This window comes from Carassius carassius, chromosome 46, assembly GCF_963082965.1.
Source record: "Carassius carassius chromosome 46, fCarCar2.1, whole genome shotgun sequence".
Classification (NCBI taxonomy): domain Eukaryota; kingdom Metazoa; phylum Chordata; class Actinopteri; order Cypriniformes; family Cyprinidae; genus Carassius; species Carassius carassius.
Window position 1 is genome coordinate 7,972,924 of NC_081800.1, and position 13,619 is coordinate 7,986,542.

Below are 13,619 nucleotides of genomic sequence, written 5' to 3' on the forward strand. Positions count from 1 at the left end.
AAACTTCTCTCTCCGTATCTCTGACCGCTGTAGTCTTTCCCACCCATTGTGTCTACTGTCTCATTGCCAAATGTCAACAATCTATTCACGGTATCGAGTAAATACAACGTCGCAGGCATGTAAATAATCTCAACACAAGGAACAAAACATCATTCTTCTCGGTCTTCTCAGTCAAGAAAGTTTACTGGTATAAATATTAGGATAAAATTATGTTAGCCATCCTTGTAGCACTCCGCATGTATTGGTGACTTAAGCTGTGATTACTAATGAATACATTAGCTCATTTATCATCCAAGGGGGTGAAAAGCATCTGTGATGCCCAGGTGTTGAGGTTCTCACACACACTCATTCACAAACACACTAGTCCATCTCACAAAAGACTTCTTGGCGAGTTCAGGCCACGCCGATTGTGTTATTTGCAGTGAACACAAAGGGATGCTGAGAGAAGCTGAACAGGGGGCCGGAGCGCAAAACTGGGGTGTCCTGAGGGAGTGCATGTTGGAAAAGTTCAAAGGGCATTTCTCCTACAGCATAAACAGGAAATACCAGCGCAACGTTCACACTGAGCCGAGCAGAGAGAGTAATGCGTGTGCTGCATTATATAGATGGAGAAAACACACAAACGAGGGGGGGGGGGGGGGGGGGGGGGTTCTTATACTGGTTGCAAAAACTGCATCTAGTCAGATTAGAAGAAAATAAGTAAAGGAGAAAGATGCTTTATGGTGTAGTTACAGTATCTACCAGCAGTGTTGGGAAGGTTACTTTGGAAATGTAATAGGTTACAGATTACAAGTTACCCTGTTTAAAATGTAATAGTAGTGTAACTTTTTCAACTACTTTATTAAAGTAATGTAACTAATTACTTTTGAGTACTTTTTGATTACTTTTCTAAATTTTGGAAAGTTAAAGAATAATAAATAAAAGCATATACATCAACTCAAATACAGTTATCTAATAAGCATGTGACGTATTCTGTGTACTAAACTCCTGAAACATTGGTGTTTTTTTGAAACTGCTGTCTCTGTATATGATGATAGTTTTCTCAAAATAAGTAAAATGCACATGAAGTGACACAGAGCAGTTCAAGAAATTATGTTTATGTGCTCGTGTACTCCTATATTGAGGCGGCAGAGGTTGAAAACACTGCGAGCTTCAGTAGGCCTCTGTGTAGTAAATGAAACCATGTCTTTGCCATTAATTTACAGGAGGGGCGGACTGGGAAAAAAATTCAGACTGGAAAATTCAAACTCATACAAACAAATTCATGGACAAAACTATTTTTTGTATGGACCTGACATAAAAAAGGTTTAAATCTTTAATTTGGGGACATGCAAAATAATTAAAAGTTCTCTCCTGAACTGCACCTTCACTTCCATTTTTCACTTCAGTCTCTTTATTTTGCCCTGTTATCCATCTCTCTCATGACTTTAATACTCAAGATTGAACAAAACTATACTTTACAATACAATACTCTACAATACTACAATCTTTATAGAAAAATCCTAATACTGTACACGAGTCATGTTTTTCCCTTACAAAAAATTACCATGCTTTTATTAGCCTATATAAAAGTAAAATAACCTTGTTTTTTTTTTTTTTTGCAAATGGATTTGTATTTATTTTTAAATAAATACATTTGTAAAACAATTTTAAATTTTTGGTTATCACAGTTAAACAATATTAACCATTTTCTCTGGATTTATAGTTAAATATTAAAATGTTCATTTTCGTAAGGGTTGTGTTGTTGTCTGTCATAGTTCCCCCTAAACCTATAAAAAAATAAAAATTCAGCTAAATTACTACTGTAACATTTCAACAGATAATAATGATGTCCTTTATATAGTATTTTGAGTGATGACTGATGAGCAACGTGCTGCTGCTTGATTAAATAAATAAAAAACAAAGACAAAAAAGCATCTTTACAGATGAAACTGACCTGAAACCCTGAACAGTAGTTCTGCTTCTCTGCTCCAGCAGTCCACTCTATTCTATTCTATTCTATTCTATTCTATTCTAACGCATTCTCATCCCAAGGCGTCATATACTGACACTCTTGACATTTCGTCAACATCCTACGCATATGGCACCCTCTAGCGTCAATATGAGACACAGATTATGGGTTAAGGTTAGGGTTAGGGTTAGGGTTAGGGTTAGACCGCTAGGAGGCGCCTTCTGGCCCATTTTTATCTGCTTCTAATATTGACGCTAGAGGGTGCCATGTGCGTAGGATGTTGACTAAATGTCAAGAGTGCCAGTATATGACGCCTTGGGATGAGAACGGGCTGTCTATTCTATTCTATTCTCTCTCTCTCTCTCGCATTGATTACTCTGATCCAAACCGTTTGGCGGAGGCGCGGAGAGCGCGCGAGTCATGACTAACAATTCATGATTTATTAGAGATTTAATTATCAAATGGCGGATTCGCAAATGATCGCTTTAGTACATTCAGCAGGCTATTATACAATAATGATATTACATAGTGGGGCAAAATCGGCTGCCAGGCCACCGGGAATTGTCCCGGTTCTCCCGGTGTCCAGTCCTTGCCTGATTTCCACAGACACGCGGAATGTGCAGGAGTCATACTGTATATTGCATTTTTGGGGCTTTATATTTACAGACACTAGTCGATGTCATGTTTTGATTCAAGTGTACTGACCTACTTTTGATTTAGTCATCCAAAATGTGGCATATTCCGTCCGCGTTAGGCATTCCGTTTTTATGACTGGATTCTACGAACCAGACTGTATTTCCGCATCCCGGAAATTATTAGTGCGGTATGTCTCAGAATAATCAGTGCAATTTGGGAAAGAAATCAGTTAAATCTGTATGTGGATATGTGTAAATATTCAAATGTAATCCCCTTTGTAATCGTAAAAAATTTCATAAGTAACTGTAATTTAATTACTCATTTTTTCTTAGTAACTGTAACTAATTACAGTTACAATAATTTTGTAATTAAATTACGTAACGCCGTTACATGTAACTAGTTACTCCCCAACACTGTCTACCAGCAGGGGCTAATTGGTTCATGTTAACCAGCTAAACCTTGACCCCTTGATCTAATACCACATACCACCATCACACAAATATATTTGAAGCAGAATTTCACTCATCTATCTATCAGCCTGTTGTCTTTTTATTCATCTATCCATCGATCTATCAATCATGGTATTAGCAAATAAACACTGTATTATGTTTTGAAAGTGAATGTGATGTGTCATGTGGCCAAGTATGGTGACCCATACTCGGAATTAGTGCTACAAAGTGTACACACACAGCAGTGAACACACACACACAGTGAACACACACCCGGAGAAGTAGGCAGACATTTTATTGAACACAACTGTTACCAATCTACACTGGCACCCATTGACTTCTATTGTACATAATAATAAATGATGATGGCATTTACATTTAAGGGTGTACATTTACATTTACTTTTTCAGAAACATACTTTGAAGATGAACTAATCTCAATTAGCTTGACAAGTTTAAACCTAGCTTCCCTAAAATGAACAGGTACTGTTGTAAAGCTAGATATCGAGTGGCGTAGAGAAGGACAGATAAAACAGCAGGCAGACAGACAGATACAGCTGTGTTGTGGTGAAATCTGTGTAGGTGTCATTGTGTGACTGCATTTCAGAGTCTGAGCATCACACTCACACACCCACAAAAACACACCGCTCCCAAACAAACTGCATTTACTTCAGAACACACAGGAAAATACATCTATTTGGGAAGGAGGATGAGAAACAGTGAGACACAAAGATGGAGAGAGAGAGAGAGAGAGAGAAAGAAGGGGAAAGGGAGTGGGTTGTCCTAAAGGAATTTGTCATGGGAAAGTCCAGCATGGAATCCAAAGAGACTTCGGCATTCACTGCTTTCGGAATGTTCTGAACATACAGTATATAAAACTACGCATGTGCTTGTTTGTGTAAGCGTGTGTGCATTTGCAAAGACTTCGTATAGAATGATAGAGCGTGTGTGTGGCCGAAACACAAGGGAATTTCACTCTCCTTTCTTCATCTCGATTCATGAGGTCAAAACTTTTGACCGCTGAACTCCAGGCCGATCTTATTGACCTGATGTGGGGAATATGAGCTCAAAATACTCTATATGGCCACACTCACACACCCTTAACCATCCCAGACCGCTCACTACATTTGACAAACACACTGCGTAACACTTGCGCGTCAACACGTGTCTGTGGGAGAATCGATCTGGCAGTCGTAGGGTTTAGTTTCATATACTGAGCTCTCGGTCATCCCCATCGCTGGGCCAACAACTTCTGAGGGGAAAAATACGTTTGGAGCCACTGAATTTGAAGGAAGAGAAAAAGTAAGATTCGTGAGTTAAGATTCGTATGAAATGTGAGCTAACTCGGTTTGGTCGTGGGGAGTCAAATTGGGTTAGCAGTCAGGGTGTTTTAATTAGTGTGGTGGAAAGGGTGACGGGGCGAGACGAGAGGAAGAGTTTCTCTGAACTGTGAGATGGATCAAATATAGTTGAGGAACAAAAACAAGCTTGTTGCTGCAATTTTAAGCATGAGCTACCACTAAAGCTTTACAACTTTTATGACAGGGAGAGATCGCTGTTAAAAATAAATGCCTGTAATGTACTATTTGTGTGTAGTGTTTTTCGTCTAAATTAAAAATAGCATTTTGTCAAGAAAAAAATGCTTGGAAAAGAGTGAACCTGAAATACTCTACAAAATGGTGTGATGGACACAGTTCTCTTGGTGGACACATTAGGATTTTAAAATAGCCAATGTTATTTTTGTTTATGTTACATATCTGGCAAAAACCAGGTGGGCATGGTTTGGTAAGTTAGCTGGTAGATGTCAAAACTGCACCTTTCTGCAGGCAAAATGCCTTTTGTTTTGGGTTGATCAATATTGCATTTAAAGCTAATATAATTTAAATGTACTAAGTTGGAACTTCATTATAATCACGGAATTACAAATATATGTTTTTAAAGATTACTAAATGTCCATCTTTTTCTCAAGTGAAGGGGTCATGTATTGCATTTTTATATACATGTGTGCAGAACATGAGTCATATTTGTAGTCTATAAAAAACAACACAAACACATGCATCTAGTAAAAGTGAATTGTCATCTTTTCGGAGCATATAGACCTTAAAGTCATGGATTTGATTAAACGGTAACATTTTAATTTTGACTGAATGCTATGTTGCTCACGTCAATTAAAACCTAAATTACACTGATCCAGCCCAATATATAAACTGAATACTGTTAATTAAGAGACAAAATCATCAAATGTTTTAAGGTGAAGTGTGTAGTTTGTGAATTATCTGTTAAATGTTAAGATACTTTCTCCTATTCCATCTTAACATGCGGAGACAAGAACAAGTAAGCCATTCCTATGTTGATTAGATGGGTGATTTCTCCTAAATCTAACAAAACATTGCTCTGTTTGTTTAACCATCCTGACAGGCATCCGTTTGATTTATGGAAATGACAATAACAATATAACAATATAAGAATATAAGAACCTGATGTCCTCCAAAAATTAAGTTGCTATCAATTTAAACTAGGCATTCTTTGCTCAAGCAATAAAGATTATATAAATTAAGGATCAGCAAATTCCTGGCAGGAAGTGAGTCATCGTGGCTGTGTGACAATGATACAGCAGTGCTCTCCTGATAATGGCCTAGTGAAGCAGGACAAACAGATTAGAGTGTAAATATCACCAAAGTCTAGCACAGACATTGTCAGTGTGAGAGTTAAGTGCATGCTGGCACATCATACGATGACACTTGCACTTGTGACCAACAAATGACAGCATTTTTGGGGGGTAATGTAATGCATCTGTCTCCCTTCAATTCGGTCTCTCAGGAAACGGGTACCATGGTGAAGACGTGTATTTCTCATGGCTATGTGCCACTGAAGAGGAAAATATGGCAAGTATTCAGACAGGCATAAACACAGACAGCTAAATCATTTGGGTCTTGAGTGAGAGGGTTTCTGTAAACTCAGTGACCCTCCAAATGTCATCCGAGAACTTCTGCATTTGACTATTTAAAATGTATTCAACATTATTTGGTTGGTAATTTACAAATGTCATGAATATCACAATGATTTTAATGTGTTTTTACTAGGTCATTAATGTTTCTGAAGACCTCAGTAGCTTTACAGCTATTTTTTATTTACTTTTGAGTAGGGCACATTTTCAGATTTTATCAATTCATTTGAAAGAAATGAAAAACATCAATCAATCCAATATTTTCATAAATAAAAAACAATGAAGAATCAGCACAGTGAAATAAAAACCTGTAAAGAGCTACTACTGTATGTCTAATATTTAATGTTTGCATGATGATGACAGGCGGAAAGCTGCTGTTATTTGTTTTTACAAAAACAAATTAGTCATTTTAGTCATTCTGAACATGACCTTTTGAATTGACCTCCAAAACTAAATGACTACATTTGGCTGGGAAATCTGTAGCATTGTCTTTTTATGTTTCTGATTGTTTAATGTATGTTCAAGAAACCCTTGTGCACTCTCTGCCTTCAAATGTCATGCATCTTTTCTGTAAAGATATTGAACAAGTCATTTGTTTTACATTTAAACCATGTTGAATTTCATGAATTCTGCACTCGTAATAGAACTTTGTTTAACCAGACGGTTAAAAAAGAAAATGTGTTGAATCATGAATCATGGCCTTTTTCTAATTATTAGAAATTAGTTATATTTTAATAGTGACTTTTACTTTACTCATGCGCATAGCCCTGCCACCCAAACTAATACCTATGGTTATGCCAGTGTTACTGTGCGAGGCTGGTCGTGATGACCCTGGAGTGTGTGTCCCGCTGGGTGGCCCTCGAGTTGTGCACTCGCCCTCTGTCTCTGATTCTTCCTTTATCTTTTGCAGCCCTATAATCACACACACACACACACACACACAAACACGCATACAGCCCACACACTGCTGAGTAAATAGTACTAGTGTGTACTAGATGTTACTAATCTTGCCTGTTCCATTTTAGCAGAAGCAGAAGATCTCCTACCTCTTTGTTTTTCATCCCTCCCTTCATTTCTTCACCTGGACTCCTGTCATTACCAGTCAGCCCACCTTAAAGTCTGCTATGCATTTGGAGAAGTTGGTTTTGAACGTGAACAGAGCGTCTCTGTTCCCGGGTGGACTGCTACTCTTTGGGCCAGGAAGCATGAGAATACCTCTCTGAGTACTGTGTGTGTGTGTGTGTGTGTGTGTGTAGCACCATGCCAGTCTGGGATTGGCCAGAACTTTACTCTACTGGTTCTGGAAGGTGTGTGATGTTAAGATCTGCCGAGTGCTGGCGGTTTAACACATAGAAGTTTTATTTGTATTTATTTTTTATAGATGGGTAGGCTGCTAAAATATAGGTGTAGTTGTAGCTACTAATGATAATGGGGTAACATTATGATATAATTTAATATAATATAATAAAATATAAATATAAATCTTAATTTAAATTATTAAATTATTTTATAACATTAAAATATTATATTATATTATATTATATTATATTATATTATATTATATTATATTATATTATAACAAATATAGGCTACTTGTGTCAGAATTATGGATTAGGATTAGTTTAGGACTAGAACTATGGATTAGTTCATTCAGTTCACCTGTGTTTCTCGTTTATTATCTGATTAGTTCCCTCGTTTAGTTCTTGTATTAGTTCTCCTGCCCTTTTGGATTATCTTTTGTGTGACTTATTGTGATTAAACTTTGTGTTGGAATATATTCATTTTCATCGAGTGTTCTTTGTCAACACACAATGACAATTCGCTGTTGGCAAGCAATGTGGAACAATAATTTAGGAAGTGTTCTTACAGTTGTGAATTCATAGTCGATTTATAATGGCTTCTTCAATGTGGCTCATCCCATCAGAATTTAGTTTTTCATGCACTATAAGATTTAACAGTAGATTTATACATTTTTCAGTGGGCCATGCAGAACTCACTACTACTCCTGTGCTTGCATTACAAAGGTGCTGTGAGAAGGTTTTAGCATGTTGCTAGGGTTTTCCGTTTGACTCTATGTGATCAAAAAGACCCATTGAGTCTTTATGATATCCTGGTCTCTATATACATCTTCATTTTGTTCAAATCCCAGCATGTAAGTATGAGCACTAGTGATGCTGCATTTGCAAACTAGCGATCAGTTTCAACGATTGAACAATTGAACTATTCACCTCCTCCTTTTGTCTAAAGACTGTGCAACTGGTACATCTGCATGTCAGATATAAAACACAGAAGAAAAGATAAGATCTGAAAGGACACATCCAATTAAAGCTCCCGCACGCAGGATGATAGATCCACAGATATAAATAAAAACAATAACAAAAACACCATGAGGTGGTCTGTCGTGAGATTAAACCAGATGTCATGCTGTTCTTCAAACATCACATACTATAAACACATTCGATGAAAACAGACAGACAGACAGAGCCCTAACTACTCATCGAAACTTTTCATCAGCTTGCCGTTCCAAACCAATTAGCTGTTACTTTCATGTTAAGTAGAACATTGTGAAAAACACATGAGCAGCTTTTTGTAAAAGTGTTTCATGCAACTAATAAAAGTGGCCCATATGACTTGTGTTGTGATTTATAACCATATGATAGATTTGGGCGAAGAACTCAAAAGCACACAAACAGCACACAAGACAACTTAGTATGCACTCATATTTTTGTATTATTTATATGCTATTATAGTATTATTGCTAATTTGATTAGTTTTGATACATTTTTTATATTTTCAGTTTTTAATATTTTTTAGTTTGAGCAATTTTCTTATGTGCTTTTTAAATATTTGCATTTAACTTTATTTTATTTCAGTTTTTTAAGCACTTCTACTTATAGTATTTTAGTTAGCTGCCAGGGCAACATTTCTAAGTTTTGTTTTAGATTAAGATTTTTTTATTTTTTATTAAATTTACTATTTATATTTTATTTTATTAAATTAACACAAACGTAAATACTTTTCAATTAAGTTAACAACAACAACAACACTGTTTTTATGATTCTCTTGCTTCCTTATTGTAACTTGACTGTTATTGTATGAGTACAAAAATTGACATTTTGTGTTCCACATGACAAAGAATAACTCAAAAACTAAATAAAATAAATTAATTACAGCATACATGTTTAAAGCCACATGCAAGTGATTTTTCATAATAGTTTATTTTTTGGCTGCACTGTTCCTTTAAGCACAGATCTGTTCTCTTCTCATCTCAGTGTCTTTCTCTGCTGGGATGCGTCTGGTAAAGAGGGATGAGGGTTTAAACCAGTCCTTTGTTCTCAGCTCTAATCTGAAGGGATTCCTGCATTATACAGGAGCACATAATGCAAGAATGTATGAGACCGATTACTGCTGCCCACCTCAATCCTCTTTACCAGACAAACCTCACAGCAAGAAAAGAAAAAGTGAAAGAGTGAGAGGGAAAGAACGAAGGAGGGAGTGAGAAAGACAGATTGAAGACACCCATGATTCCCTCTGTCTCTGGCTTTAGAAAAGAGTTGAGTCACAAGACCCCATTCTGAGACTAATCTCTTAACACTCAGCACTACACACAAATCACAAGAATTAATGCCAATTCAACAAATTGCCATTCATCAGTGGCAGCTTTTATGTTTTGTCTTATTTTAACAAATAACCGGATAAATCTGTATTAGCTAATCAAAATCCAGAATTCTAAGTGCAAACAAATTGATCACAACACTGTAAAGGCAGGGACTGACCAGCCACGCTGAGCATCGGGGTATCAGAGTTGCACAACTCATTTCACTAATTATTAACAAAATATGTCCATGTTATTGTACTTCTATTGTCAGTAAGATAAATGACACAAATAATTATAATTACAGTCATAATATGCAATTACAAAAAAATGATAATTGGTCAGTTTTCACTCCAAAACAACACACACAAAAAAATGCATTTTGGACTGTAAAAAAATTTTGCTTTGGAAAATGCAAGCACATGCTACATGTCTTAAAAATAGCGTATGAGCATATCATGGGCAAAAATGTTGTCTAGGTAGGCGGCTCAATAGGTTCCATGCCGGTCAAGATGGCAAATTAGGTTCACCAGCAAGCTAATCAACCAATCAAGTCTTGCTGGTTAAGCTTGTTAAAGGAAGAGTTGAGAATTTGCTAAAAAAGCAAAAAATGTAAAGTGTTATAAAGTTTTATCAGCTGTTTGGACTCTCATTCAGAGAATCCACTGGTGAGCATGTAATGCTACATTTCTCCAAATCTTTTCTGATGAAGAAACAAACTCAGGCGGAGAACACCAGCAGTGCTTCCTAAAAAGCTAATATCCCATAACTCTAACTTTATTCCAAAGGCTGTGTCTAAAAACCAAAATCTTGTCAGCTGCCTAGCTAGACAGCATTTTGGATATACAGTATGAGTGTTTCAAATTAAATCAAATGTTCATTTGGGACATTTTTACATTCAGAACTTGTCTGACACCCAAATGTTGTTATCCAGGTAGGCAGCTCACTATGTTTTAAACGCAGTCCAAGAACCCCTGAAGAGTAGAGCTCTTACCCTCTCTGACATCCACAGGACGTGCAACGCGTGTACAAGTAAAGAGAAGCAGGTTTCCTCCATGACCTCAAGGATGTGCGCTGTGACTCTACCCAAAAACAGCTCAGCGTTACTGGGCTACACTCCTTCTGACGGCAGCCTGTGCTGGACGTCCTCTAGCTGCACCACACACACACACACACACACACTCCAAAAATATGTACAGGCTGGAAAACTTGCCCTACTTTAAATTGAGTGTGAGCTGCTAATTTGCTTTCCTGAGAGCTAGCATGTGCATACACACGTACACATACTACTTGTACAACAAACAGCTTCACTCTTTTTAGTATCACTGAGGCACTACTACTGTTTCAATTTTTTCTGTACATTTTTCTGTACATTTTAAATTCAAAGTTTTAGTAATTATGTTGTGTTTCTTTATTTTAATATTTATATTTAACACATAAAAAAATTTAAAGAAAAAGGGATGAAAAGAAAACATGCAAGACATTTTTTTTTTAATAACCATTTTAGGATGTATTAACTTTTTCGTATCTTTCATCAGTTTTTATTTTTTGATTTTTAAATGAGCATTTTTTTTGTGCATTCATAATTTTTATTCGTTTTTGCTTTCTTAAATTATCTCTATTTTTAGCTTTATTTTATTTCCATTTAATTAGTTAGTACTTAAACATATTTTAGCTAGTCATAAAAGCAACATATTTAATTGCTTTTTTTAAAGTTTTTTTTTAGGGTTTAACTTTTTATATTTATAATTCATTTTATTTCAGCTCTATTTCAATTACTGAAAACCATTTTTTTTATTAACAATAACAACATTGGATGAGAATGGTATAGTAAACCTAAAAAGAAAGAAACAACTGTGCACTCTAAAATCAGCTGCTGTTGAAGTTTAAGTGGGTGGACGTGTTTGTGAAGGTTTCCCAGCCAAGAAGCTACAATTAGCAAACAGGTATTAACACAGCATTTTAAGAACCGCAGCAAAAACCCATTCCAGGGAGTGTTAATGGTTGTGTATTAACAAGGAAAAGTGTGTGACCATTTAAGGCTGATTTTGTTAAAAGAGTCTGCTATGCACCTTTCTCTTTCTCTTTCTCTCTCTCTCTCTCTATTTCTCTCCCTCATACACAGTGTTCTCAGCAGCTGGCACTCAACCAGCTAAACAAACCAGAGTCCAAATGAAGAAAATATTAAGAGAACAGAGCTTGCATGCTATTTTTACCCCTAAACTGCCTATGAGGCTGACCCAGAAAGCCAATGTGTGACATCATGTGTGTCATGGCCTCCAATGACAGATATCCTCTGACATATTCATACTCCGTGTTCATCAGAAAATATTCTTGATAATAACAAAATGCCTGAAATGGTGATCCTCTGAACACAAACGTTTGTAGCTTTCCAAGCTCAATTTCACGCACTACTGGGTTCAGAAATTCATAAACGCAATTCATGATACAATTTAAAATTAACAAGCTCAATTCATAATGCAATCCATGTGTGCTGCATTCTCAGTTTGACCACAAGAGGCACTACAGCAGACTTTTTAGCATAAACCATTTTTTCTTCTGTGGTCAGCTTTCTCTTTTTAAACAGAGAGAGGATAATTAAATTAAACTAATTAAACTGATCTAAGTTTATCTGGTCTCAATCGGATGCATTGTTTTCAGGGTCTAATTATCGATTTTTCAGACAACATACGCGATTTCAAATGTGATTTAACAATGTTTCGTTTTTTTTAGGGCTGCACAATTTTAAGTATTTAATAGTGTAATCTTTATTTTTATAATAATTTGATAACAATATTGATAAAATATGCATTAGAAAATCACAATACTTATATTTATGTCTTTATTTCATCATTTTCAAAAGATCAAGTTTTTATATTGGTGAAGCAGGTATCACAAGTTGCGGTCCCTGGCAGAAAGAAATCCCATTAAACACAGCCGTCAAAGTGTATGCCACAGAAAGCAGAGCTCACAGCTTTGACGTCTACAGCTAGAAAGGATGGTTGACCCAAAAATGGAAATCGTGTCATTTATTCACAGTCGTTTCAGACCTGTATGACTTTTTTCTGCTGAAAACAAAAGATGATATGTTAAAGAATGTTGTTTGTGCACTCAATGGAAGTACGAAGTGTCCAAAACAACATTAGACCACTGAAGAATTAAATCATAATCAGTAAACGATGATATTTTTGGGTGAATTATCATTTTAATTGCCACCGTAAGAAGTTTTTCAAGTGCTCCAGACATCCTCACCTATTTCCCTGGTTTCTTCTCTCCAGACTGTCTCCTTTACCCTTGGACGAAGGCGTCTCCCTCCCACTCTCCTGCTCCAGTGAAGAAGACCCCAGTCCAGGTTGGGGTGTCCGCTTGCCATCCGTCGGACCTCTCTGGACCCTCCCCTGACCCCTAAACTCGTCCTCAGAGCTCCTCTTCATGGCTTGGAGCTGCGCTAGAGGCACTATGTCACTGTCTTTAGGCCTATGCCAGACCGTCTGCTGGCTTGTACAGTTGTAGTAGTAGAATCGATTGTTATTGCTGTCAAAAAGCTCCCACCACTGGTTGCCGTCTGACTGACGGACCGGGACACCGGGCGGTAGTTCCCACCCGCACTCGCTGGTCAGCAGGTTGATATACATGCGCTCCCTCGAGCGCGGCTCCACGATCTCCACCCAGTCAGACCTAGACAGAGGACACATGGGTAATGTAGTCAGGATATGGGTGTAATAAAGAAAATCAAGCAAGTGGTTTTGTTTACAACAAAAATGCAGTGTAATAGAAAACCCCAGCTTGTAACATAAACAAAATTTTAACAAAAGCCAAATGTAAAATGAGAGCGGAAGTTCAGCTCAGGTCAGTGGAAGAAAATGTAATAGTATCTTAAAGATATTCAGAAGATAGGCCTGCCTACAACATCTAATAGTCCATGGGTTTTAGTTCAGCAGATTTACCCTTTTAGAGACCTGTGATGTACTGATTTTATAACATTTATTTGGAGTTTTATTTCCATGGCGGCACTCCACTTCTTAATTCCCTTCCCTCGCAA

At 36.8% G+C, this 13,619-nt stretch overlaps 1 protein-coding gene across 2 annotated transcripts in view; it reads right to left on the minus strand.

Moving 5' to 3' along the window:
• Positions 1–13,619, minus strand: part of LOC132128922 (rho GTPase-activating protein 39-like) — a 67,756-nt gene that overhangs the window by 23,573 nt on the left and 30,564 nt on the right. For both annotated transcript variants that reach the window (XM_059540325.1, XM_059540326.1), the window contains exon 2: positions 12,830–13,255. In XM_059540325.1, coding sequence (XP_059396308.1) covers positions 12,830–13,255 — 426 coding nt within the window. The remainder of the gene's footprint in view (positions 1–12,829; positions 13,256–13,619) is intronic.